Source organism: Oncorhynchus nerka, linkage group LG3, assembly GCF_034236695.1.
Source record: "Oncorhynchus nerka isolate Pitt River linkage group LG3, Oner_Uvic_2.0, whole genome shotgun sequence".
Lineage (NCBI taxonomy): Eukaryota > Metazoa > Chordata > Actinopteri > Salmoniformes > Salmonidae > Oncorhynchus > Oncorhynchus nerka.
In genome coordinates, this window is record NC_088398.1 from 56,932,234 (window position 1) to 56,959,476 (window position 27,243).

Genomic DNA, 27,243 nt, shown 5'->3' on the forward strand with positions numbered 1-27,243 from the left:
GAGTGCCATGCTAATGAGCTTTCCCTTCCCTCACTTCCTCCCTCCTATCTCTCTCCTCCTCTCATTATCCTCTTTTCTCCCCTCCTCTCTTCCCCTCTCCAAGAGAGGAATCAATGGGGCTCAGCAGACCTGGTTTCAAATACTATTTGAAAAAAAAAAAAATGCATTGCTTCACCCTGCCTGGAGTGGATTATTATATTGGTTCAATGGCATCAGACAGGCTAAATTAAGCACAGTATTTGAAATTATTTTAAATATTAGTTGAACCCAGGTCCAGTGCTCTCTGCTGCCTTGGCTGGTGGGATAGCTGCCTGTCAACTGGAGGACAGCATGAGGGAGGAGGGGGGATGAAGGGGGAGGAGGACCTTCAGATGTCTTTGACTAAACAGGAGGGGTCAATGTGGAGAGGTAGGGGAGGGGAGACTCAGCCTGTGTTCCAAATGGCATCTTATTCACTATCACAGGAGGCTGCTGAGGACAGGATGGCTCATCATAATGGCTGGAATGGAGCGAATGAAATGGCATCAACCATATGGAAACTGGGTTTGATGTATTTGAAACCATTCCACTCATTCCGCTCCAGCCGATACCATGAGCCCATCCTCCCAAATTAAGGTGCCACCAGTCTCCTGTGTTCCCTAAATTGTTCCCTGCCCTATGGGTCCTGGTAAAAGGTAGTGCACTATAAAGGGAATAGGGTGCCATTTGGGACGCAAACTCACACGGCTGGAGAGACAGGTATCAGACTGAGGAGACTTGAAGGAGCTGCCTCCCTCCTCTTTCCTCCCTCCTCTGTCCTCCCTCCTCTTTCCTCCCTCCCCTGTCTACCCTCTTATGTCCTCCCTCTTCTGTCCTCCCTCCTCTGTCCTCCCTCTTCTGTCCTCCCTCCTCTGTCCTCCCTCTTCTGTCCTCCATCTTCTGTCCTCTGTCCTCCCTTCTCTTTCCTCTCTCCTCTGTCCTCCCTCCTCTTTCCTCTCTCCTCTGTCCTCCCTCCTCTGTCCTCCCTCCTCTGTCCTCCCTCCTCTTTCCTCCCTCCCCTGTCTTCCCTCTTATGTCCTCCCTCTTCTGTCCTCCCTCCTCTGTCCTCCCTCTTCTGTCCTCCCTCCTCTGTCCTCCCTCTTCTGTCCTCCATCTTCTGTCCTCTGTCCTCCCTTCTCCTTCCTCTCTCCTCTGTCCTCCCTCCTCTTTCCTCTCTCCTCTGTCCTCCCTCCTCTTTCCTTCCTCCTCTGTCCTCCATCTTCTGTCCTCTGTCCTCCCTTCTCTTTCCTCTCTCCTCTGTCCTCCCTCCTCTGTCCTCCCTCCTCTTTCCTTCCTCCTCTGTCCTCCATCTTCTGTCCTCTGTCCTCCCTCCTCTTTCCTCCCTCCTCTTTCCTCCCTCCTCTGTCCTCTCTCCTCTGTCCTCTCTCCTCTGTCCTCCCTCCTCTGTCCTCCCTCCTCTTTCCTCCCTCCTCTTTCCTCCCTCCTCTGTCCTCTCTCCTCTGTCCTCTCTCCTCTGTCCTCCCTCCTCTGTCCTCCCTCCTCTTTCCTCCCTCCTCTGTCCTCTCTCCTCTGTCCTCTCTCCTCTGTCCTCCCTCCTCTTCCTCCCTCCTCTGTCCTCCCTCCTCTGTCCTCCCTCCTCTTTCCTCCCTCCTCTGTCCTCTCTCCTCTGTCCTCTCTCCTCTGTCCTCCCTCCTCTTTCCTCCCTCCTCTTTCATCCCTCCTCTGTACTCTCTCCTCTGTCCTCTTTCCTCCCTCCTCTGTCCTCCATCTGCTCTCCACCCTCCTCCCTCTGCGCTTCTCCCTCCGTTCTCCTCCCTCCGATCTCCTCCCTCAGCTCTCCTCCCTCCCTGCCATGGAGGATTTAGGAAGAGGAGGCAGCACAGCTTCTTCATTTAAACAGCAATCAAAACGCAGTGGCACGTGTCTTCAGATTGGACGTGGAGACACACACGCACACACAGACACACAGACACACACAACACACACACACGGACACACACAACACACACACAACACGCACACACAAACACACACGCACACACAACACATGCACACACACAACACACACACGGACCCACACGGACGTAGAGATGGCCCCTGGCGATGTTTGGCCAATGAGCAGCAGCCCTGTTTACTCCTGTAGCAGCATAGCAGGAGGATGAATACTCATGAATTAAGAAGACTGTCAACACCATGGTAGTCTAGACCACTGTTTGTGTGTGTGTGTGTGTGTGTGTGTGTGTGTGTGTGTGTGCGGGTGCGCGCGTGCATGCATGCGTGTCTGTGTCCACACGCAGGTGGGTGAGTGTGTGTGTGCATGCTCCTGCGTGTGTTACCGGCAGGGCACCAGTGTGAGTTATTCCTTTTGAAGGCCTAAGCACAGCTCTGGACCCTTCTTTATTTCTGCTATAATAAACCTAGTGGTCTAGACTGAGACAATGACATGTCATATCCCTCTCTCTGTTAATGGAGATGTTGTACCTAGTTTGGTTTGTTCAACTGTTTAGAAGACACATGTAGATGTAGACGACACGTAGACGACACACGTAGAAGACACACGTAGACGACACACGTAGACGACACACGTAGAAGACACACGTAGACGACACACGTAGAAGACACATGTAGAAGACACACGTAGAAGACACACGTAGACGACACACGTAGACGACACACGTAGAAGACACACGTAGACGACACACGTAGAAGACACACGTAGACGACACACGTAGAAGACACACGTAGACGACACACGTAGAAGACACACGTAGAAGACACACGTATACGACACACGTAGAAGACACACGTAGACGACACACGTAGAAGACACAAGACACACGTATAAGACACACGAGAGACACACGTAGAAGACACACGTAGAAGACACACGTAGACGACACACGTAGAAGACACACGTATAAGACACACGTAGACGACACACGTAGAAGACACACGAGAGACACACGTAGAAGACACACGTAGACGACACACGTAGACGACACACGTAGAGACACACGTAGAAGACACACGTAGACGACACACGTAGACGACACACGACACACGTAGACGACACACGTAGAAGACACACGTAGACGACACACGTAGAAGACACACGTATAAGACACACGTAGACGACACACGTAGAAGACACACGTAGACGACACACGTAGACGACACACGTAGAAGACACACGTAGAAGACACACTGGGAAGACACACGTAGACGACACCTACGTAGAAGACACACGTAGACGACACACGTATAAGACACACGTAGAAGACACACGTATAAGACACACGTAGACGACACACGTAGAAGACACACGTAGAAGACACACGTAGAAGACACACGTAGAAGACACACGTAGAAGACACACGTAGACGACACACGTAGAAGACACACGTATAAGACACACGTAGAAGACACACGTAGACGACACACGTAGACGACACACGTATAAGACACACGTAGACGACACACGTATAAGACACACGTAGACGACACACGTAGAAGACACACGTAGAAGACACACGTATAAGACACACGTAGACGACACACGTATAAGACACACGTAGACGACACACGTAGAAGACACACGTAGACGACACACGTAGACGACACACGTAGAAGACACACGTAGAAGACACACGTAGACGACACACGTAGACGACACACGTAGAAGACACAAGTAGAAGACACACGTAGAAGACACAAGTAGAAGACACAAGTAGAAGACACACGTAGAAGACACACGTAGAAGACACAAGTAGAAGACACACGTAGAAGACACACGTAGAAGACACACGTAGACGACACACGTAGACGACACACGTAGAAGACACACGTAGAAGACACACGTAGAAGACACAAGTAGAAGACACACGTAGAAGACACACGTAGAAGACACACGTAGAAGACACACGTAGACGACACACGTAGAAGACACACGTAGACGACACACGTAGAAGACACACGTAGAAGACACACGTAGACGTAACACCATAGAAGACACGTGTAGACGACACACGTGGAAGGCACATGTAGTCACACACTGATGAACAAACGGAATCCACACAGTGGAACACTCACACTCATCAATGCAAACAGTAATAGGCCACTACTGCGCATGCTAATATGTAGCATTAGCTTAGCAGTTAGCAGTTCTCAGTCGTTGCATCATCGTGAACAAGATCATGTTGTCACTATACACATAACAAATTCAGAGCTATCAATATATAATGCTTGTGGGAATATGTTCAAGTATGTGTGTGTGTGTTTTGTGTTTGTGCATGCTTTTGTCAAGTGTGTTTTTCTATTCTAAGCCTATGCTGTAGAATTATAGCTCCCCCCAGTACACACAGTCACACACAAAAATGATAGATGAACCTTTTTACCATGTAGATTTACAGGGGAGGAAGCTGTTATACAGGCAGGCTCAGTTAAAAGCAGACCGAGTGGCCCTTCTCTCCCCTTCTCTGCCCTTCTCTCCCTCTGACAATGGCCCTGATTTAAGATCGTGGAGATGTAGGGCCTAAGATTGTAATAGATCTGCAGCTGATAACTAAGGACTGGATTATTCAAGTGCAGTGAAGCAGTGATCATAAATCCAACCTGTGTCTCAAACTGCACCCTATGCCCTGTGTGGTGCACTACTTTCTTTTTTTTTACCAAAGCCCTGTGGGTTTCCATATGGGCCCTGGTCAAAGGTAGTGCACCATATAGGGAAAAGGGTGCCATTTGGCCTGCAGACCCAACTCTCTCTCTGAGCCGTATGCACTATACTATACTCTCCTGCCTGCTCTCTCTGTATAACACCATTACTGTCATGGGATACAACGTGGCAATAGCCTGGTTGAATTGATGTTGTCTTTGTGTGTGGGGTTGTGAGGTTGGCTGTACTGCTGGTGGCTGTGAGTGCTAGTGTGTATGTATCTTGTGAATTGGGTGATTAAATGTTGATATCTTTCTTGCTCGTACTTGTGCTGCTCATCAGTTAAACCAAATGGAATAATGCATGATTTGAACGAACGCAAAGGACATTTCAGTCCTTATACAGCCCTAATAAGACATCCCTTACCCCCTGACGTACAGCAGTGTATGTGGGCAGCAGGTAGCGTAGCGGATAGAGTGCTGGGCCAGTAACCGAAAGGATGCTATGGTTCGAATCTCCGACCCGACGAGATGAAAAATCTGTCGATCTGCTCTTGAGCAAGGCACTTAACCCTAATTGCTCCAGGGATGCCGTCAATAATGGCTGATCCCTGGCCGTGACCCCACTCTCCAAAGGTGTCTCACAGATATGCAAAAAACACACTTCCATTTCACAACACACACTTGTACATATGTGAGACAGGACAAATATAGGCACCCCCTATGGTTCAAATGTATTAGAATATATGGTCTCCCTGTGTGCCTGAGTCCATGTGTGTGTTCCCCAGGAGGCTCTGATCATGGCTAGCATGGAGCACCCCCACCTGGTCCGTCTCCTGGGGGTCTGCCTGAGCCCCACCATCCAGCTGGTCACCCAGCTCATGCCCCACGGCTGTCTGCTCGACTACGTCCATGAACACAAGGACAACATCGGCTCCCAGCTGTTGCTCAACTGGTGTGTTCAGATCGCCAAGGTAGGACTCACCTGTTAAGGTTAAAACTTGTATTGGGGTTCGAGCACCGTCAGCCACTTTCTGTCTGTGCCCCTGTTTCATAGGTATCTACTACTATACATACCCACTGTGACTGTTCTGTCATTGAAATGATCAAATATTCGCTATGGAATATCCATTTACCATTATATGCATGTTTGAGGGAGTCTTGAAATCCCTCTCGCAGCCTTTACAGTAACCGTCACCCCACTGTGTTGCAATGGAGTTTGGGTATACACTGAGTATACAAAACACTATGAACACCTGCACTCTCTCTCTCTGGGTATACACTGAGTATACAATACACTATGAACACCTGCACTCTCTCTCTCTGGGTATACACTGAGTATACAAAACACTATGAACACCTACACTCTCTCACTCTCTCTCTCTGGGTATACACTGAGTATACTAAACACTATGAACACCTACACTCTCTCTCTCTGGGTATACACTGAGTATACAAAACACTATGAACACCTACACTCTCTCACTTTCTCTCTCTCTGGGTATACACTGAGTATACAAAACATTATGAACACCTGCACTCTCTCTCTCTCTGGGTATACACTGAGTATACAAAACACTATGAACACCTGCACTCTCTCACTCACTCTCTCTCTGGGTATACACTGAGTATACAAAACACTATGAACACCTACACTCTCTCACTCTCTCTCTTTCTCTCTCTCTCATTCTCCCTCTTTCTCTACTCCTCTCTCTCTCTCTCTCTCTCTCTCTCTCTTTGTCATTCTCCCTCTTTCTCTACTCCTCTCTCTTTCTCTACTCCTCTCTCTCTCTCTCTCTCTCTCTCTCTTTCTCGCTCTCTCTGTCTCGCTCTCTTTGTTTCTCATTCTCTCTCTCTCCCTCTCTCTGTCTGTCTGTCTGTCTGTCTGTCTGTCTGTCTGTCTGTCTGTCTGTCTGTCTGTCTGTCTGTCTGTCTGTCTCTCTCTCTCTCTCTCCCTCTCTCTCCTTCTCTCTCTCTCTCTCTCTCTCTCTCTCTTGTTTCTCATTCTCTCTCTCTCTCTGTCTCGCTCTGTCTCGCTCTCTTTGTTTCTCTCTGTCTGTCTGTCTGTGTCTGTCTGTCTGTCTGTCTGTCTGTCTGTCTGTCTGTCTGTCTGTCTGTCTGTCCGTCTGTCTCGCTCTCTCTCTCTCTTTACCCCCATCCTCTATCTCTCTCATGCTCTCACTCAATATCTGTCTGTCTCTACATGAATACACTCATCCATAATCTCTGAAACACACATTCTCATTCTAGATTCTGCTTATACCTGCTCCGTTGAAGTTCCATTGATCCTACAGTCTTAACCTTATGGAGTCTGTCAGTGATGTAGATTGACAAGGTTTTTACCTCAGATACACTCTCTGGGTGCATTCCAAATTGCACTCTATTCACTTTATAGTGTGCTGCTTTTGACCAGGGCCCTATGGCACCCTGTTCCCTATATTGTGCACTACTGTTTGGTAACAAGTGCTGCACTATAAAGTAGTGCACTATAAATTAGTGCACTATAAAGGGAATAGAGTGTCATCACAACCTCTGTCTCTGACTTCACACTCCCCAGCTCCACAGTGCGGTCTTCCAGTAAACAGTCCCCCCTATCACCTTTAAAACATTTAGGAGATAATATAAACTAGTGAATTACTATATCCCTTCCATCCTTGGTGAAATGATGGGTGAAGAAGACGTCTCTGTACATCTACATGGCAGTTTTCCAAAGATCATTTTCGGCAACACTTTATTTGGATATTCCATCTGTAGGTGCTCTACAGCCTACTACAAACTCTTAGTAACTACCACTGCCCTCCCTCTCTCCCCCCGACTATCTGCACTTCCTCCCTGCACTCAGACATGCACTCAGGCAAGCACACACACTCATCCACAGGTCTCTACCCACTCAGGCACACACACCTACACTGACACGCTTCTTACACACACATACACACATGCACCCACACTCACACACTCACTACTGACACCACACACACACACACACACACACATACATACATACATACATACATACATACATACACATACGCACGCACGCACGCACTCACACACACACACATGCACTCACACTCATCACCCACTCACCACATAACCATAGTGAATATTATTACCAGTAGTATTTATCCTGCTACCAGCCACTTTTACATGTATACTGAACAAAAATATAAACGCAACATGTAAAGTGTTGGTCCCATGTTTCAAGCTTATTTTTCTCACATCCCTGCTAGTGAGTAAGATAATCCATCCAGCAGACAGGTGTGGTATATCAAGAAGCGGATTAAACAGCATGATCATTACACAGGTGCACCTTGTAGCTAGCCTCTTCTCTAGCCTGTCAACTATGTGTCTGTCTATCCCTGTTCTCTCCTCTCTGCACAGACCATACAAACGCTCCACACTGCATGGCCGCATTCTAATCTGGTGGTCCCAGCGCACGACCCACGTGGAGTTCCAGGTCTCCGGTAGCCTCTGAACTGCCGATCTGTGGCCAACAAGGCAGAGTTCATCTCAGCCTATGCCTCCTCCAGTCCCTCGACTTCTTGGCTCTGACGGAAACATGGATCACCACAGACAACACCGCTACTCCTACTGCTCTCTCTTCGTCCGCCCACGTGTACACCCCGAGAGCTTCTGGTCAGCGGGGTGGTGGCACCGGGATCCTCATCTCTCCCAAGTGGTTATTCTCTCTTTCTCCCCTTACCCATCTGTCTATCGCCTCCTTTGAATTCCATGCTGTCACAGTTACCAGCCCTTTCAAGCTTAACATCCTTATCATTTATCGCCCTCCAGGTTCCCTCGGAGAGTTCATCAATGAGCTTGATGCCTTGATAAGCTCCTTTCCTGAGGACGGCTCACCTCTCACAGTTCTGGGCGACTTTAACCTCCCCACGTCTACCTTTGACTCATTCCTCTCTGCCTCCTTCTTTCCACTCCTCTCCTCTTTTGACCTCACCCTCTCACCTTCCCCCCACTCACAAGGCAGGCAATACGCTCGACCTCATCTTTACTAGATGCTGTTCCTCCACTAACCTCATTGCAACTCCCCTCCAAGTCTCCGACCACTACCTTGTATCCTTTTCCCTCTCGCTCTCATCCAACACTTCCCACACTGCCCCTACTCGGATGGTATCGCGCCGTCCCAACCTTCGCTCTCTCTCCCCGCTACTCTCTCCTCTTCCATCCTATCATCTCTTCCTCTGCTCAAACCTTCTCCAACCTATCTCCTGATTCTGCCTCCTCAACCCTCCTCTCCTCCCTTTCTGCATCCTTTGACTCTCTATGTCCCCTATCCTCCAGGCCGGCTCGGTCCTCCTCCCGCTCCGTGGCTCGACGACTCATTGCGAGCTCACAGAACAGGGCCCGGGCAGCCGAGCGGAAATGGAGGAAAATCCGCCTCTGCGGACCTGACATCCTTTCACTCCCTCCTCTCTACATTTTCCTCTTCTCTCTCTGCTGCTAAAGCCACTTTCTACCACTCTAAATTCCAAGCATCTGCCTCTAACCCTAGGAAGCTCTTTGCCACCTTCTCCTCCCTCTTGAATCCTCCTCCCCTCCCCCCCTCCTCCTCTCTGCAGATGACTTTCAACCATTTTGAAAAGAAGGTCGACGACATCCGATCCTCGTTTGCTAAGTCAAACGACACCGCTGGTTCTGCTCACACTGCCCTACCCTGTGCTCTGACCTCTTTCTCCCCTCTCTCTCCAGATGACATCTCGCGTCTTGTGACGGCCGGCCGCCCAACAACCTGCCCGCTTGACCCTATCCCTCCTCTCTTCTCCAGACCATCTCCGGTGACCTTCTCCCTACCTCACCTCGCTCATCAACTCATCCCTGACCGCTGCACGTCCCTCCCGTCTTCAAGAGAGCGAGAGTTGCACCCCTTCTGCACTCGATCCCTCCGATGTCAACAACACAGACCAGTATCCCTTCTTTCTTTTCTCTCCAAAACTCTTGAACGTGGTGGCCAGCTCTCCCCATCTCTCTCAGAATGACCTTCTTGATCCAAATCAGTCAGGTTTCAAGACTAGTCATTCAACTGAGACTGCTCTTCTCTGTATCACGGAGGCGCTCCGCACTGCTAAAGCTAACTCTCTCTCCTCTGCTCTCATCCTTCTAGACATCGGCTGCCTTCGATACTGTGAACCATCAGATCCTCCTCTCCACCCTCTCCGAGTTGGGCATCTCTCGGCGCGGCCCACGCTTGGATTGCGTCCTACCTGACAGGTCGCTCCTACCAGGTGGCGTGGCGAGAATCCGTCTCCTCACCACGTGCTCTCACCACTGGTGTCCCCCAGGGCTCTGTTCTAGGCCCTCTCCTATTCTCGCTATACACCAAGTCACTTGGCTCTGTCATAACCTCACATGGTCTCTCCTATCATTGCTATGCAGACGACACACAATTAATTTTCTCCTTTCCCCTTCTGACGACCAGGTGGCGAATCGCATCTCTGCATGTCTGGCAGACATATCAGTGTGGATGACGGATCATCACCTCAAGCTGAACCTCGGCAAGACGGAGCTGCTCTTCCTCCCGGGGAAGGACTGCCCGTTCCATGATCTCGCCATCACGGTTGACAACTCCATGTCACTCCCAGAGCGCTAAGAACCTTGGCGTGATCTGGACAACACTGTCGTTCTCAAATAACATCAGGCGGTGGCCCGTTCCAGGTTCATGCTCTACAACATCCGCAGAGTACGACCCTGCCTCACACAGGAAGCGGCGCAGGTCCTAATCCAGGCACTTGTCATCTCCCGTCTGGATTACTGCAACTCGCTGTTGGCTGGGCTCCCTGCCTGTGCCATTAAACTACAACTCATCCAGAACGCCGCAGCCCGTCTGGTGTTCAACCTTCCCAAGTTCTCTCACTTTTCACCCCGCTCCTCCGCTCTCTCCACTGGCTTCCACTGAATCCGCAAAAGACCATGGTGCTTGCCACGGAGCTGTGAGGGGAAGCACCTCACTACCTCCAGGTCCCATCAGTTTACACCCAAACAAGGGCACTGCGTTCATTCTGGCCTGCTCGCCTCCCTACCACTCCCTGCTCAGCCCAGTCAAAACTGTTCGCTGCTCTGGCCCCCCAATGGTGGAATCACGACGCCAGGACAGCGGAGTCAATCACCAGAGACACCTGAAACAGGTGTAGGATAGGATAGTAATCCTTCTCTCCCTTAAATGACCTAGATGCACTATTGTAAAGTGGCTGTTCCACTGGATGTCATAAGGTGAAAGCACCAATTTGTAAGTCGCTCTGGATAAGAGCGTCTGCTAAATGACTTAAATGTTAAATGTTGTATTGGGGACTCTATGCGAAGGAGAGGTGTCGCGTTGTATGAGGCAAATGGTCACACCAGATACTGACTGGTTTTCTGATCCACGCCCTACCTTTTTTTTAAAGGTATCTGTGACCAACAGATGCATATCTGTATTCCGGGTCCTTTGAAATCCATAGATTAGGGCCTAATGGTTTTATTTCAATTGACTGATTTCCTTATATGAACTGTAACTCAGTAAAATCTTTGAAATTGTTGCATGTTGAGTTTATACTTTTGTTCAGTGTACACACCTACCTCAATCATTCCAGTATCCACGCACATTGTAAATATTGTTATTCTCACTGACCTGATTTAACTTGCGTCTGGTGGTTTTTTTCTTCTCATATTTCCCGTGTTTTTCTTCTCTGTTGTATTACTTGTATTCTGAATTGTTGGGAAATGATACTATATAGGAAATAGTTCAAAAGTGTAATTGTTTTATTGTCACATGCACAGGATACAGCAGGTGTAAAACAGTACTGTGAAATGCTTGAACTTTTATCAACTATTTCCTATATAGTGCACTACTTTTGACCCGGGTCCTATGGCACAATATAATGTTTCTAAGGCAGTGGTTGTGGAGGTTTTGTTGGCCTCCTAGGGCCTCAGGGGCCCCAGGTAATGAGACCAGGAACCTGGGATAGAGACAGCATACCAGTTCTCTATACACTCTGCTAGTCCTCACTATGAGTGAAGTCATATGTAAATGAATTGTAAATGTTGTAGAAATCTATGGATCCTTGTACAATAAGTAACAGTGCTCGCCCAGAGTTCATTTTGTGGAGAATTGAATGACTGAAATAAAGTTTTGGAGATTATAGCATAAGTGCAGGGTCTTAAACAGAGGTCAGCCGTGGCTTATATGGCCCTAAGGTATCTGTGTAGATGTGTGCATGGTATAACTGCAGCTCAGTTTCCACCTCATTTTGTGGGCAGTGAGCACATAGCCTTGTCTTCTCTTGAGAGCCATGTCTGCCTACGGCGGCCTTTCTCAATAGCAAGGCTATGCACACTGAGTCTGTACATAGTCAAAGCTTTCCTTTATTTTGGATTAGTCACAGTGGTCAGGTATTCCGCCGCTGTGTACTCTCTGTGTAGGGCCAAATAGCATTCTAGTTTGCTCTGTTTTTTTGTTAATTCTTTCCAATGTGTCAAGTAATTATCTTTTTGTTTTCTCGTGATTTGGTTGGGTCTAATTGTGCTGTTGTCCTGGGGCTCTGTAGGGTGTGTTTGTGTTTGTGAACAGAGCCCCAGGACCAGCTTGCTTAGGGGCCTCTTCTCCATGTTCATCTCTCTGTAGGTGATGGCTTTGTTATGGAAGGTTTGGGAATCGCTTCCTTTTAGGTGGTTATAGAATTTAACGGCTCTTTTCTGGATTTTGATAATTAGTGGGTATCGGCCTAATTCTGCTCTGCATGCATTATTTGGTGTTCTACGTTGTACACGGAGGATATTTTTGCAGAATTCTGCGTGCAGAGTCTCAATTTGGTGTTTGTCCCATTTTGTGAAGTCTTGGTTGGTGAGCGGACCCCAGACCTCACAACTATAAAGGGCAATGGGCTCTATGACTGATTCAAGTACTTTTAGCCAAATCCTAATTAGTATGTTGAAATTTATGTTCCTTTTGATGGCATAGAATGCCCTTCTTGCCTTGTCTCTCAGATCGTTCACAGCTTTGTGGAAGTTACCTGTGGCGCTGATGTTTAGACCAAGGTATGTATAGTTTTTTGTGTGCTCTAGGGCAACAGTGTCTAGATGGAATTTGTATTTGTGAACCTTTTTTGGAACACCATTATTTTGGTCTTACTGAGATTTACTGTCAGGGCCCAGGTCTGACAGAATCTGTGCATAAGATCTAGGTGCTGCTGTAGGCCCTCCTTGGTTGGTGACAGAAGCACCAGATCATCAGCAAACAGCAGACATTTGACTTCGGATTCTAGCAGGGGGAGGCTGGGTGCTGCAGACTTTTCTAGTGCCCGCGCCAATTCGTTGATATATATGTTGAAGAGGTTGGGGCTTAAGCTGCATCCCTGTCTAACCCCACGACCCTGTGTGAAGAAATGTGTCGTGTTTTTTGCCAATTTTAACCGCACACTTGTTGTTTGTGTACATGGATTTTATAATGTCGTATGTTTCACCCCCAACACCACTTTCCATCAGTTTGTATAGCAGACCCTCATGCCAAATTGAGTGGAAGGCTTTTTTGAAATCAACAAAGCATGAGAAGACTTTGCCTTTGTTTTGGTTTGTTTGGTGGTCAATTAGGGTGTGCAGGGTGAATACATGGTCTGTTGTATGGTAATTTGGTAAAAAGCCAATTTGACATTTGCTCAATACATTGTTTTCATTGAGGAAATGTACGAGTCTGCTGTTAATGATAATGCAGAGGATTTTCCCAAGGTTACTGTTGACACATATTCCACGGTAGTTATTGGGGTCAAATTTGTCTCCACTTTTGTGGATTGGGGTGATCAGTCCTTGGTTCCAAATATTGGGGAAGATGCCAGAGCTAAGTAGCCAATTGGAATTTGTTGTCTGTATATTTGATCATTTCATTGAGGATACCATCAACACCACAGGCCTTTTTGGGTTGGAGGGTTTTTATTTTGTCCTGTAACTCATTCAATGTAATTGGAGAATCCAGTGGGTTCTGGTAGTCTTTAATAGTTGATTCTAAGATCTGTATTTGATCATGTATATGTTTTGCTCTTTATTCTTTGTTATAGAGCCAAAAAGATTGGAGAAGTGGTTTACCCATACATCTCCATTTTGGATAGATAATTCTTCGTGTTGTTGTTTGTTTAGTGTTTTCCAATTTTCCCAGAAGTGGTTAGAGTCAATGGATTCTTCAATTGCATTGAGCTGATTTCTGACATGCTGTTCCTTCTTTTTCCGTAGTGTATTTCTGTATTGTTTTAGTGATTCACCATAGTGAAGGAGTAGACTCAGGTTTTCCGGGTCTCTATGTTTTTGGTTGGACAGGTTTCTCAATTTCTTTCTTATATTTTTTCATTCTTCATCAAACCATTTGTCATTATTGTTAATTTTCTTCGGTTTTCTATTTGAGATTTTTAGATTTGATAGGGAAGCTGAGAGGTCAAATATACTGTTAAGATTTTCTACTGCCAAGTTTACACCTTCACTATTACAGTGGAACGTTTTACCCAGGAAATTGTCTAAAAGGGATTGAATTTGTTGTTGCCTAATTGTTTTTTGGTAGGTTTCCAAACTGCATTCCTTCCGTCTATAGCATTTCTTAATGTTACTCAGTTCCTTTGGCTTTGATGCCTCATGATTGAGTATTGCTCTGTTTAAGTAGACTGTGATTTTGCTGTGGTCTGATAGGGGTGTCAGTGGGCTGACTGTGAACGCTCTGAGAGACTCTGGGTTGAGGTCAGTGATAAAGTAGTCTATAGTACTACTGCCAAGAGATGAGGTATAGGTGTACCTACTCTCTCTCTCTGTCTGTCTGTCTGTCTGTCTGTCTGTCTGTCTGTCTGTCTGTCTGTCTGTCTGTCTGTCTGTCTGTCTGTCTGTCTGTCTGTCTGTCTGTCTGTCTGTCTGTCTGTCTGTCTGTCTGTCTGTCTGTCTGTCTGTCTGTCTCTCTGCGTCAGACAGCCCTTCACAAGATGGATTATTAATGTAATAATCAGCCGTGGGATCCATTCTAATGAGCAGATTAATCAGGGGCTGAGAGACATGGCACCATCCTCTTTATTTATTAGATTTTTATTCTACCTCTCTCTTTCGTTCCTTAGCTATATCCCTCTCTCACTGTCTAACTCACAGTATGTGTCCTATCCTCTTAACTCCATCTCTCCTTAGCTTTTTCTTCCCTCTTTTCCTCTGTCTTTCTTTAAATCTCCATATCTCACTATTTCTCTCTGTCTTAAAAACTATATCCGCTCCTGTTTCTGGTCAGCATCAGGCACACAGTCAGTCTGCATGGGGACACGTCGGTTAGCTGAGCTCACTAGGCCAGGCCGGAGAGTTACAACCATAGAATTAAAACCAGAACAGAAAGAATAGAACAGAATGTGGAACACTTGGGAAAATGGAGAGGTTCATGTTGCTAACAAAACATATGCAGTTCTCTGTTGTTGCGTTGATCTCTATCACATCACTCTCTCACATATCCAGTCCATGTCCTTGTGAAGCTTAAGCCGGGTGAGAATTACTCTCGTTCAGATGGACCTTCAATGATGGCTATTGGATGTTGTGTTAAATGAGGAAGACATTTTGGTAGAATGCATTCAGTTGAGCACCATACCTAGCATACCCTTTCTTCCTGTCCTCTTCTATTACCTCAGCTGTCATCATTATGTTCACACTCTATCTACATCTGGTGATGATTTGGTTTAGTTGCCACGTTGCAGAAATGGACTAGTTATCTTCTCTAGCCCCCTCTTCTCGCATTGTGTGAAAGACCTCTATAGTGCTTTAGAATACTCATTGCATCTTGAGGTCCTTTTCCTGTGAAAACCTCTCTCCTGACAGCTGAGTAAACATCTCTCTCCCCCATCTCTCTCTCTCTTTCTCCCGGGGTGAACAAACATCTCTGCCTACCTCATTATTTAGACCCCAGGGTGCCTCTGTCCATTGCTCCACTCATTTTGCCCATCTCATCAAGTATTCCCTGGCTCTATTCCGAGGTGAGAGCAGGCATAGTTTATTTTTTGGTGTTTATTTTATTTTTTTACCCCTTTTTCTCCCCAATTTCGTGGTATCCAATTGGTAGTTACAGTCTTGTCTCATCGCTGCAACTCCCGTACGGACTTGGGAGAGGCGAAGGTCAGGAGCCGTGCGTCCTCCGAAACACAACTCAACCAAGCCGCACTGCTTCCTGACACAATGCCCACTTAACCAGGAAGCCATCCGCACCAACGTGTCAGAGGAAACACCGTACACCTGATGACAGTGTCAGCGTGCACTGCGCCCGGCCCGCCACTGGAGTCACTGGTGCGCGATGGGACATTCCTGCCGGCCAAACCCTCCCCATAACCCGGATGACACTGGGCCAATTGTGCGCCACCCAATGGGTCTCCCGGTTATGACAGAGCCAGAATCTCTAGTGGCACAGCTAACACTGTGATGCAGTGCCTCAGACCACTGCACCACTCGGGAGGCCCAAAGTTTAGTTTATACAGTGGAGCCCTGCTAGTTGAGTCTGCAGGGGGAGAATATACTCCTCCCTATGTGATGCTGTACAGTACAGAGAATAAATAGTTTCTCACACTCCTCAAGACAGCAGGCAATAGCAAACACTAAGTGCAAACAGACAGCAAGATATACAGTAGAGGTTACAGAGATTTACACACACACATGCCAGTGGACACACACACACGCACGCATGCACACACACACACATACACACACACATAAACACAGTCACAGTGCAGAATTAAAGGCAGGGAAAGATGGATGGGTGGAAGGAGAGGCAGTGGGGCGATGGATGACTGGAGGCAGGTCACTCAATGGATGAGGACCATGCCACCTGCAGGCAGTGCTGACAAATGATAACCTTCCAGCCCCAGACCACACGCAAACATCTCTGACACACACATGCACGTACACACACACTCACCCATGCGCGTGCGCATCTCTCTCTCTCACCTTGAGATGAGCTCTCATTTCTTTCTCGCTCTCTACATCTCTGCCTGTTTCTCTGTTTCTCTCTTCCTCTCTCTCCTCTTTTTTCTCTCACACCCACAACTACAAACCTGAATCCTCCGAGAGGAGAAAGGGAACTTGTCACATAATTACATCACATTGTTAAAACAGCGACAGTTTAATTTACAACAAATGAGGTGAGATGGCTGCTTTGCCAAGCACATCAATTCCTTTCAGCTTCAGATGGCACCATCAATTGGTTTCTCACAAACCCAATTACATATCTTATTTCAACAATGAGTTTACACAACCTTGGGCACCTAGATATTATACCTACAACAGTGTATATTTCTTCTTTGACTGTAACTGGCTTGTACTTCCCTACACCTCTTACTTTTCATTTCAACATCAAAATAAATCCATAATACCCCCCCTCCTCAAGGTTAAATTATGTTCACTAGATGAGTACTGGAGACTGGAGAGAGTTCAGAGGGTTGATCATACTAGAGCTCCCCTCTCAGTCCAGAGAATCATTTAGTTGCGCTACTTTTCACTAAGGACCATATGGCTCTTGTCAAAAGTAGGGCACTGTAGGGAATAGGGGGCCATTTGGGACAGCCTCACAGTCTATCAGACAGGGAACGAAATTGGCAGTTTAGGAGCCGTTAGCAGTAAAGGAGGATGACACAGAGCCATTGTGTGTGTGTGTGTGTGTGTGTGTGTGTGTGTGTGTGTGTGTGTGTGTGTGTGTGTGTGTGTGTGTGTGTGTGTGTGTGTGTGTGTGTGTGTGTGTGTGTGTGTGTGTGTGTGTGTGTGTGTGTGTAGTTGTGTGTGTGTGAGCGTAGGTGTGTGTGACCTGTCAGTCATTCTCCGTGCCCCTGAATGAAGCGTCAGTTGACTGAGACTGACCTCTTTCCCCACAGGACCATTAGGACTGAAAACACACGCACATGCATGCTCCCACCCGCGCGCACACACACACTGACCTGTGGGTGTTAATGTCTTGCCTGGTGCCTGTGGGTGTTACTGTCCTCTGATTTATGTTGTTTTTTGTAACACTGTTGTGCAAAATTGAGAGGAGGAGGTTTTATAATATACTTTCATTCTTAGCATTGTTTAATTAACAATTTTTTGTTGAGTCATACCTTCAGTTGGCCTCCTAGTATGTCATAGCTTGTATTGTTAGGCTTTATAATAAGTATAGTGTGTTCTGGTTGGGTGTTGTATGGTAGTGTACTAGGACTAGGGCTGGGTTCAATGGCTAGTTTATTTCCAGACTGTCTGTCTGGTGGATATTTTCTTTCCTTCTTTCCCTCATTGTGTTTTCTATGCTGCCTGGCTTCATATTCATCCACTCTCCCTTTCTCTTGCTCTTCTCTCTTCCACTCGCTCTTCTCTTTTTCTCTCGCTCCCCTCCTCTCCCCCTAGATAGAAGCTGAACACCTGTCACTGTGCTGTTCTTGTTTGCTATCTCTATTTACTGCCCTTCTCCATCTCTCCCCCTCTCCTTGTTCCCCTCTCCTTCTGCTCTCCTGAGAATTAAGGAGCCAGCCACCCAAACAGACTGTATGTGTGTGTCGTGTGTCTGTGTGTCTGTACCTGCCCTGTCTTGTCTCTAACTTGTCTCATCTCAATGGCTAATTTCCTTCTCCTCCTCCTCCTCTCCTCTCTCTCCTCCTCTCCTGTCCTTTCCTCATCTCCTCCTCCTCTCCTCTCCTCCTCTGCTCCTCTCCTCCTCTCCTCCTCCTCCTATCCTCCTTCTCCTCTCCTCCTCCTCTCCTCCTCCTCCTCTTCTCTCCTCCATCTCCTCCACTCCTCTCCTTTCCTCCACTCCTCCTCTCCTCTCCTCCTCTGCTACTCTCCTCCTCTCCTCCTCCTCCTCTTCTCTCCTCCTCTCCTCCTGCTCCCTTTGTTCTGATCCTGCCCTCCTCTCTCTTTACTATCAGTCCTATCTGTCCTGCAGGATGACTATTCCACATTCACACTCTCTCTCTCTCTCTCTCTCACACACACACACACACACACACACACACACACACACACACACACACACACACACACACACACACACTGCGAAATAGATGATTTTATCTTTCCAAGCCCCCTGAATTACATTGGAGTGGTAAACTGTTTGCGTGGCTGCCTGTGTGCGTGCCTGTCTGGATGAGTTCTTGCACATACACTACATGACCGAAAGTATGTGGACACCTGCTCGTCAAACATCTGATTCCGGCCTTCCGGGTGGCGCAGTGGTTAAGGGTGCTGTACTGCAGCGCCAGCTGTGCCATCAGAGACTTTGGGTTCGCGTCCAGGCTCTGTCGTAACCGGCCGCGACCGGGAGGTCCATGGGGCGACGCACAATTGGCCTAGCGTCGTCCGGGTTAGGTAGGGCTTGGTAGGTAGCGATGTCCTTGTCTCATCGTGAACCAGCCACTCCTGTGGCGGGCCGGGCGCAGTGCGCGCTAACCAAGGTTGCAAGGTGCACAGTGTTTCCTCCGACACATTGGTGCGGCTGCCTTCCGGGTTGGATGCGCGCTGTGTTAAGAAACAGTGTGGCTTGGTTGGGTTGTGTATCGGAGGATGCATGACTTTCAACCTCCGTCTCTCCCGAGCCCGTACGGGAGTTGTAGCGATGAGACAAGATAGTAGCTACTACAACAATTGGACACCACGAAATTGGGGAGAAAAAGGGGTAATAACAGCCTCCACTCTTCTGGGAAGGCTTTCCAGTAGATGTTGGAACATTGCTGTGGGGACTTGCTTCCATTCAGCTACAAGAGCATTAGGTGAGGTTGAGAAATGATGTTGGGCGATTAGGCCTGGCTTGCAGTCAGCGTTCCAATTCATCCCAAAGGTTTTCGATGGGGTAGAGGTCAGGGCTCTGTGCCACACCGATCTAGAAAAATAATTTCTGTATGGACCTCCCTTTGTGCACGGGGGGGATTGTGTCATGCTGAAACAGGAAAGGGCCTTCCCCAAACTGTTGTCACAAAGTAGGATGCACAGAATTGTCTAGAATGTCATTGTATGCTGTAGCGTTGATTTCCCTTGACTGGAACTAAGGGGCCTAAACCATGAAAAACAGCCCCAGACCATTATTCCTCTTCCACCAAACTTTATATTTGTCACTATGTATTTGGGTAGGTGGTGTTCTCCTGGCATCCGTCACAACCAGATTCACCCATCAGACTGCCAGATGGTGAAGCGTGATTCATCACTCCAATTAACGCGTTTCCACTGCTCCAGAGTTCAATGGCAGTGAGCTTTACACCACTCCAGCCGATGCTTGGCATTGCGCATGGTTATCTTAGCCTTGTGTGCGGCTGCTCAGCCATGGAAACCCATTTCATGAAGCTCTCGACAAACAGTTATTGTGTTGACGTTACTTCCAGAGGCAGTTTGGAACTCAGTAGTGAGTGTTGCAACCAAGGACATACGATATTTAAGCTCTACAAGCTTCAGCACTCGCCGGTCCCATTCCGTGTGTTTGTGTGGTCTACCAATTCGCGGCTGAGCCATTGTTGCTCCTAGACGATTCCACTTCACAATACAGCACTTACAGGTTACCGGGGCAGCTCTAGCAGGGCAGAAATTTGACGAACAGACTTGGGATGCCACGTTGAAAGTAATTGAGCTCTTCAGCAAGGCCATTCTACTGCCAATGTTTGTCTATGGAGATTGATTGGCTGTGTGCTCGATTTTATACACCTGTCAAAAACGGATGTATCTGAAATAGCCAAATTCACTAAATTGAAGCCGTGTCCACATACTTTTGTATATATAGTGTATATGTGTGTGCACTGGTAACATTCACCGATGCTAATTCTAAAGCATGCTCTGCCTCTCTCCACTGAAATTAATAATTGAGTGGGAGGAGTTAAGAGGGTCAGGTTGCTCAGTGGTCACTATCAGAACCACAAACCACAGATCCACTGACCAGCAGGCTCTTAAACCACAGTCTCAACACATTTACTGTAACATGTTAAACCACACACCACAGATCCACTGACCAGCAGGCTCTTAAACCACAGTCTCAACACATTTACTGTAACATGTTAAACCACAGTCTCCACACATTTACTGTAACATGTTAAACCACAGTCTCAACACATTTACTGTAACATGTTAAACCACAGTCTCAACACATTTACTGTAACATGTTAAACCACAGTCTCAACACATTTACTGTAACATGTTAAACCACAGTCTCAACACATTTACTGTAACATGTTAAACCACAGTCTCAACACATTTACTGTAACATGTTAAACCACAGTCTCAACACATTTACTGTAACATGTTAAACCACAGTCTCAACACATTTACTGTAACATGTTAAACCACAGTCTCAACACATTTACTGTAACATGTTAAACCACAGTCTCAACACATTTACTGTAACATGTTAAACCACAGTCTCAACACATTTACTGTAACATGTTAAACCACAGTCTCAACACATTAATGTAACATGTTAAACCACAGTCTCAACACATTTACTGTAACATGTTAAACCACAGTCTCAACACATTTACTGTAACATGTTAAACCACAGTCTCAACACATTTACTGTAACATGTTAAACCACAGTCTCAACACATTTACTGTAACATGTTAAACCACAGTCTCAACACATTTACTGTAACATGTTAAACCACAGTCTCAACACATTTACTGTAACATGTTAAACCAGTCTCAACACATTTACTGTAACATGTTAAACCACAGTCTCAACACATTTACTGTAACATGTTAAACCACAGTCTCAACACATTTACTGTAACATGTTAAACCACAGTCTCAACACATTTACTGTAACATGTTAAACCACAGTCTCAACACATTTACTGTAACATGTTAAACCACAGTCTCAACACATTTACTGTAACATGTTAAACCACAGTCTCAACACATTTACTGTAACATGTTAAACCACAGTCTCAACACATTTACTGTAACATGTTAAACCACAGTCTCAACACATTTACTGTAACATGTTAAACCACAGTCTCAACACATTTACTGTAACATGTTAAACCACAGTCTCAACACATTTACTGTAACATGTTAAACCACAGTCTCAACACATTTACTGTAACATGTTAAACCAGTCTCAACACATTTACTGTAACATGTTAAACCACAGTCTCAACACATTTACTGTAACATGTTAAACCACAGTCTCAACACATTTACTGTAACATGTTAAACCACAGTCTCAACACATTTACTGTAACATGTTAAACCACAGTCTCAACACATTTACTGTAACATGTTAAACCACAGTCTCAACACATTTACTGTAACATGTTAAACCACAGTCTCAACACATTTACTGTAACATGTTAAACCACAGTCTCAACACATTTACTGTAACATGTTAAACCACAGTCTCAACATATTTACTGTAACATGTTAAACCACAGTCTCAACACATTTACTGTAACATATTAAACCACAGTCTCAACACATTTACTGTAACATGTTAAACCACACACCAAGTGACATGGAGTGGCCTGTTCCAGAGTCCATGTGTTGGGAAATATAAACCATACCATGGTGTGATTGCAAAAACCAAAAACATGAAAGTTTTCTGCTTTGAGTGGAGTTCTTAATCAGTTATGAGTTTAACACGGTCAAGGCTCTCCATAACGGGTGGTGGTGTAATTAACCATGAACAGTGTGGGCCTGGCTGATTTGGTGATCTGTTTCATTGGGTCAAGTTGGCCATATTTACACCACTCAGCCATCTGGTACGGGCCCACGCCTGGGACGGAAGGAATCATGCATGTCAAGTATAGATGCTCACTGCCTGTTGCATTCTTTTATTTGTGTTTCTCTTTTTCTCTTTCTCTGTTCTCTCTCTATCTCTCTTTCTTTCTTTCTTTCTTTCTTTCTTTCTTTCTTTCTTTCTTTCTTTCTTTCTTTCTCTTTCTCTGTTCTCTCTCTATCTCCCTTTCTCTTTCTCTTTCTCTTTCTCTCTTTATTTCTCTCTCTCTCTCTCTCTCTCTCTCTCTCTCTCTCTCTCTCTCTCTGACAGCTTGTGTGCCTATGGTTATGTTTGAGTGAGGCTGCTGCAGTAACTGAATTGGCTGAGTCTGTCCACTGATTGGCTTAGAGCCTTAGGGATAAACAGTAGGTTGTCAACCATGGTTCCTTTGTGAAGAAAAAATTCCCTCCCCATCACATGTCCCGTGGTAGGACAGCTGGGCCACAGTGTGATCACCTACTGTGTTTAGTTGTGTCAATCAAGCAAACATAAGCACACGCACAAATGCGCGCACACACACACACACACTTTCTCTCCCTTCTGGGCAGATGTCCCTGATTATATATGTATCTCCTATTTAAATATGTATGTGTGAGGCTGAATCGTGAAACTCCAAGGTGTCCTCTAATCCGATGAATGACTCATGGTTGATGTATCAGTCTCACAATGGATGACACATCAGACCAGACACCTTAAGGACACACATAGACTCACAGATAGTGAGTGTTGAGCAGTATACTATCCCATATCACCTTCTTCACAAGACCTTTGTCCGTACACTCCTTATATTGTCAGGCCTTTATCATTGGCAGATGCAGATACCTCTCTCACCATGTGCCCTTTGTTGAGCCTGTTCTGGAGGGGAAGAGACACGATCCTAACCCTCTCACTGAACCTCCATCTCCGTCTGCCTAGGCTGGGCTATACACACACACACACACACACGCACACACACACAAACACACCTGCCTGAGCTACCCTGGACTGCAAGGCCCCCGGCTTAGAGAGCGCCCTGCAATATTGATTGGAAGCTTCTACACACACGCACGCACACACACACACACACACACACACACACAGCCCTCTCAGGGAGCAGACAGGTGTGTATTATTTACTTTGGCCAGAGGAGTCCAGGCGTTCTCAGAATGAGTAAACAGAAAGAGAGCTAGAGCCAACCTCAGGGCCCTCCGGCCAGGCGAAAGACAATGAAGAAATAAAGACAGAGATAAAGAAATAAACTGTGAGGGAAGAGAGAGACAGAGGGGGGGGGGGGGGGTGGTATACCGGTGGAATAAAAGATTGAGTACAAAACAATGTAGCTGTTATTCATCCCATACCAACATTTAATGCATCAGCTACTCAGATCCTCAGAGATGGGTATAGTGCAATATGTTTTGCGGGGTGAATTTGAGTGCACAGTTCACTTGGAGCTCATAAATACTGTGTAAGCTCTGCTCTGTGTATACTTGGTTGCACATTCTTCATTCCAGACCAACAATTATATACTGGGTTAATATGATGTTTCTGTTGTGCATTTCGAGACATTATGGGTTCTCTCTCTTCACACTCAATCCCCCACTTTCTGGAAATGTGTTCCATGGGAAACCTGGTTGATTGCTCAGTGCTCTCTTGCTAGCTTTCTCTCTCTTTCTCTTGTTATCTCTTGCTCTCTCTAACCCCCTCACACACTTTCTCACTCTCTTCTCCCTCTCTCTCGCTCCCCCTTTCTATCCATCCCTCATCCCCCTCTCCCTCCCTCTCTCTCTCTCTCTCTCTCTCCCTCCCTTCCTTCCCCATCCCCTCCCTATCTCCTTGTCTCTCTCATTCTCCCAGATCAATCATAGATCAAAGATAATGTCTCTCATTACACCACATCCAAATGATGTCATTATGACCGTGCTGAGCACTTATGATTATCATTATGATTATCATTATGATTAGGATTATTATTATGATTTCTACATTACAACTAATTATTCCGTATCCTAAAGAGGCTTTTAATGGACTTCCGTACGTTGTTTCAGTCTTTCATCTCAGCACCAGTATTATGTTACTCTGTGTACATCTCAAATGGAACCCTATTCCCTATATAGTGCACTACCTTTGACCAGAGCCCATACGGGGTCCTGTGTACAGTAGTAGTGTACTATATAGGGAATAGGGTGCCGTTTGGGATACACATTCTGTTTCCCTACCCTGCAGGCGTTCTCACCACTTCGGCTTTCTAAGTGCTGACAAGGCATGGCTAGCAGCTCACAGAGCGGCACTCCAGGGCCTGACAAATTGAGTAGTAAATTGTTGAGCGTGTGGGCCAATTAGCAGCCAGGAGCCGTGTTAAGGGGAGGGGCCGGGGGGTAAACAGTTGAACGTGATTGACAGCTCAGGCTGGAGGGAGAGACACAGAGCAACAGGCCCAAGCCCCATTCCGCAACCTAAGAGGTATGTATCAGATGCTCAACATGCCTTGCTCACATCTACTGTGATGGTCCGGGCCTAAACCACAACAACACTAGAGCAGAAACCTAGACTTCATCCTACAAGAAACATTAAGGAGACGGACCCACTGGTTGCTCTCTATGTTACAGAGAGCTGGTTTTCCCATCCACCAAACTACCAGGTGTGGAACAGGGAAAAGACTCAGGGGGTATGCTAATTTGGTATAGAGCAGATCTAACCCACTCTATTAAACTAGTCAAAACATGATTTTACATATGGCTTGAAATTAATATTGAAATGATCTCAACAGAGAAAAATGTCCTCATGTGTGCTACATATATTCCCCAATAGAATACCTATACTTTAATAATGACAGCTTCTCCATCCTAGAGGGGGAGATAAACAATTTCCAGGCCCAGGGACATGTACTAGTCTCTGGCGACATAAATGCCAGAACTGGGTAAGAACCTGACACCCTCAGCACACAGGGGGACAAACACCTGCCTGGAGGTGACAGCGTTCCCTCCCCCCTATTCCCCCCTAGACACAACTACAACATCATAACCAATAAAAACCGGTCACAACTCCTGCAGCTCTCTCGGACACTGGGTATGTACATAGTCAATGGTAGGCTTCGAGGGGACTCCTATGGTAGGTACACATATGTGACCAACTGCCTAGATTTGGTCTTATGTAGCAAAATTTTAAATTGTGTTTTTTACATTGGATAAAAGCAGAGGCACAGAGCTAAAACATGTTTGATCATACACTGTATTTGAGGAATAATAGGAAAGTAATTCTGCTTTGAAAGTTGATAAACTTGTAACTTCACTCTTGAAAATGGCCCTCCTTTGTCTACACCCATTCAGCATTGTTCACACCTTAAGCCAGCCCCACCCATCTCTTTAAGGATTCACATGCGAGGTCATGTGCTAAACAGTGAGTAGTGAAGTAAAGATTAATACTAAAAGTGGTGAAAGTAGTAGCCTACAATAGGGAAAAATTCCAGGTAAACAGAAAGTATCCAGATAAAAATATTTTATGAATATTAAATGATGCTTACTCACTCGCTTGTGATGGGTCTTGTGAAAGACACTAAATTGATGGGTCATGTGAAAGACACTAAATTGATGGGTCATGTGAAAGACACTAAATTGATGGGTCATGTGAAAGACACTAAATTGATGGGTCATGTGAAAGACACTAAATTGATGGGTCATTTTAAAGACACTAAATTGATGGGTCATGTGAAAGACACTAAATTGATGGGTCTTGTGAAAGACACTAAATTGATGGGTCATGTGAAAGACACTAAATTGATGGGTCATGTGAAAGACACTAAATTGATGGGTCATGTGAAAGACACTAAATTGATGGGTCATTTGAAAGACACTAAATTGATGAGTCATGTGAAAGACACTAAATTGATGGGTCATGTGAAAGACACTAAATTGATGGGTCATGTGAAAGACACTAAATTGATGGGTCATGTGAAAGACACTAAATTGATGGGTCATGTGAAAGACACTAAATTGATGGGTCTTGTGAAAGACACTAAATTGATGGGTCATGTGAAAGACACTAAATTGATGGTTCATATGAAAGAAAGGCTATATCCCCCAGCCACATCTTGCTAAGTGGATGGTCTCTACAGAAGGTGTAAACGGTACAGCCAAATGGTCACTTGCATAGTAGCAATATCAGAAACAGACAGTGTCAATATAAATAAAATAATATACAGTATGTACAAGAACAATATCAATAACGATATCAGTGATAGATGGTAGTTATATGTATACAATCAGGGGTAAAGTGGCTGAGCAGCAGGAAAAAATGTAAAATAGTAGCAGCAACGTATGGCGTGTGTGTTAGGCGAGAGTCAGTTGAATAGAGGCACTGCAGATAGCGCTGATAACTGGTCCGTCCGAACCACGCATGAACAAAGGAATCTATATTCGGAGAGCCTGTTTCTGTCTTGCCCTTGACGTTGGTGCAGGGCATGTGATGTCCGTAGCTTTTTCTTCGCAAAACTCCCTGATCTTCTCAAAAAGATACATTTGTCTAGCTGTGTCCCGTCCAGGTGGTGCTTGTACAGGCAGACCATCTATGGGAGGAAGGATGTCAGCGTGGCGCAGCAGCTGAAACCTGGTCCTGACTGAGTCTGAACGCTCCTTAGCAACCACAGCATTGAAGCTGTAAAACAGGAAATAACAAAAATAATCATGTGAGATCAATAAAAGTAGTGCCTGTCATGTTGGAGGTCAATTAAAGAATCCAAATGTGTTTATGATTTACATACCAAGTGTTGTCATCGATTCCTTGTAGAGACGCCACACCACTGCTTTAGTCACATGGGATGGCAGCAGCTTTCCACCAAGGGTTTGTTTCCTGGGTGGCATCCTGGTAATTGCATTATCCTCTGCGTGTAGTTGTTGATGAAGTTCACCACTCGCTGCAAGTCCTCATGCTTCAGGTGTCAC

The 27,243-nt window shown here is 46.1% G+C and overlaps 1 protein-coding gene across 2 annotated transcripts in view; it reads left to right on the forward strand.

The window, feature by feature from the left end:
- LOC115111274 (receptor tyrosine-protein kinase erbB-4-like) overlaps nt 1-27,243 on the forward strand; it is a 526,495-nt gene that overhangs the window by 461,018 nt on the left and 38,234 nt on the right. The window contains exon 20 of one of the 2 annotated variants that reach the window (XM_065013654.1): nt 5,418-5,603. In XM_065013654.1, coding sequence (XP_064869726.1) covers nt 5,418-5,603 — 186 coding nt within the window. The remainder of the gene's footprint in view (nt 1-5,417; nt 5,604-27,243) is intronic. The other variant, XM_029637163.2, reaches the window with a different exon arrangement.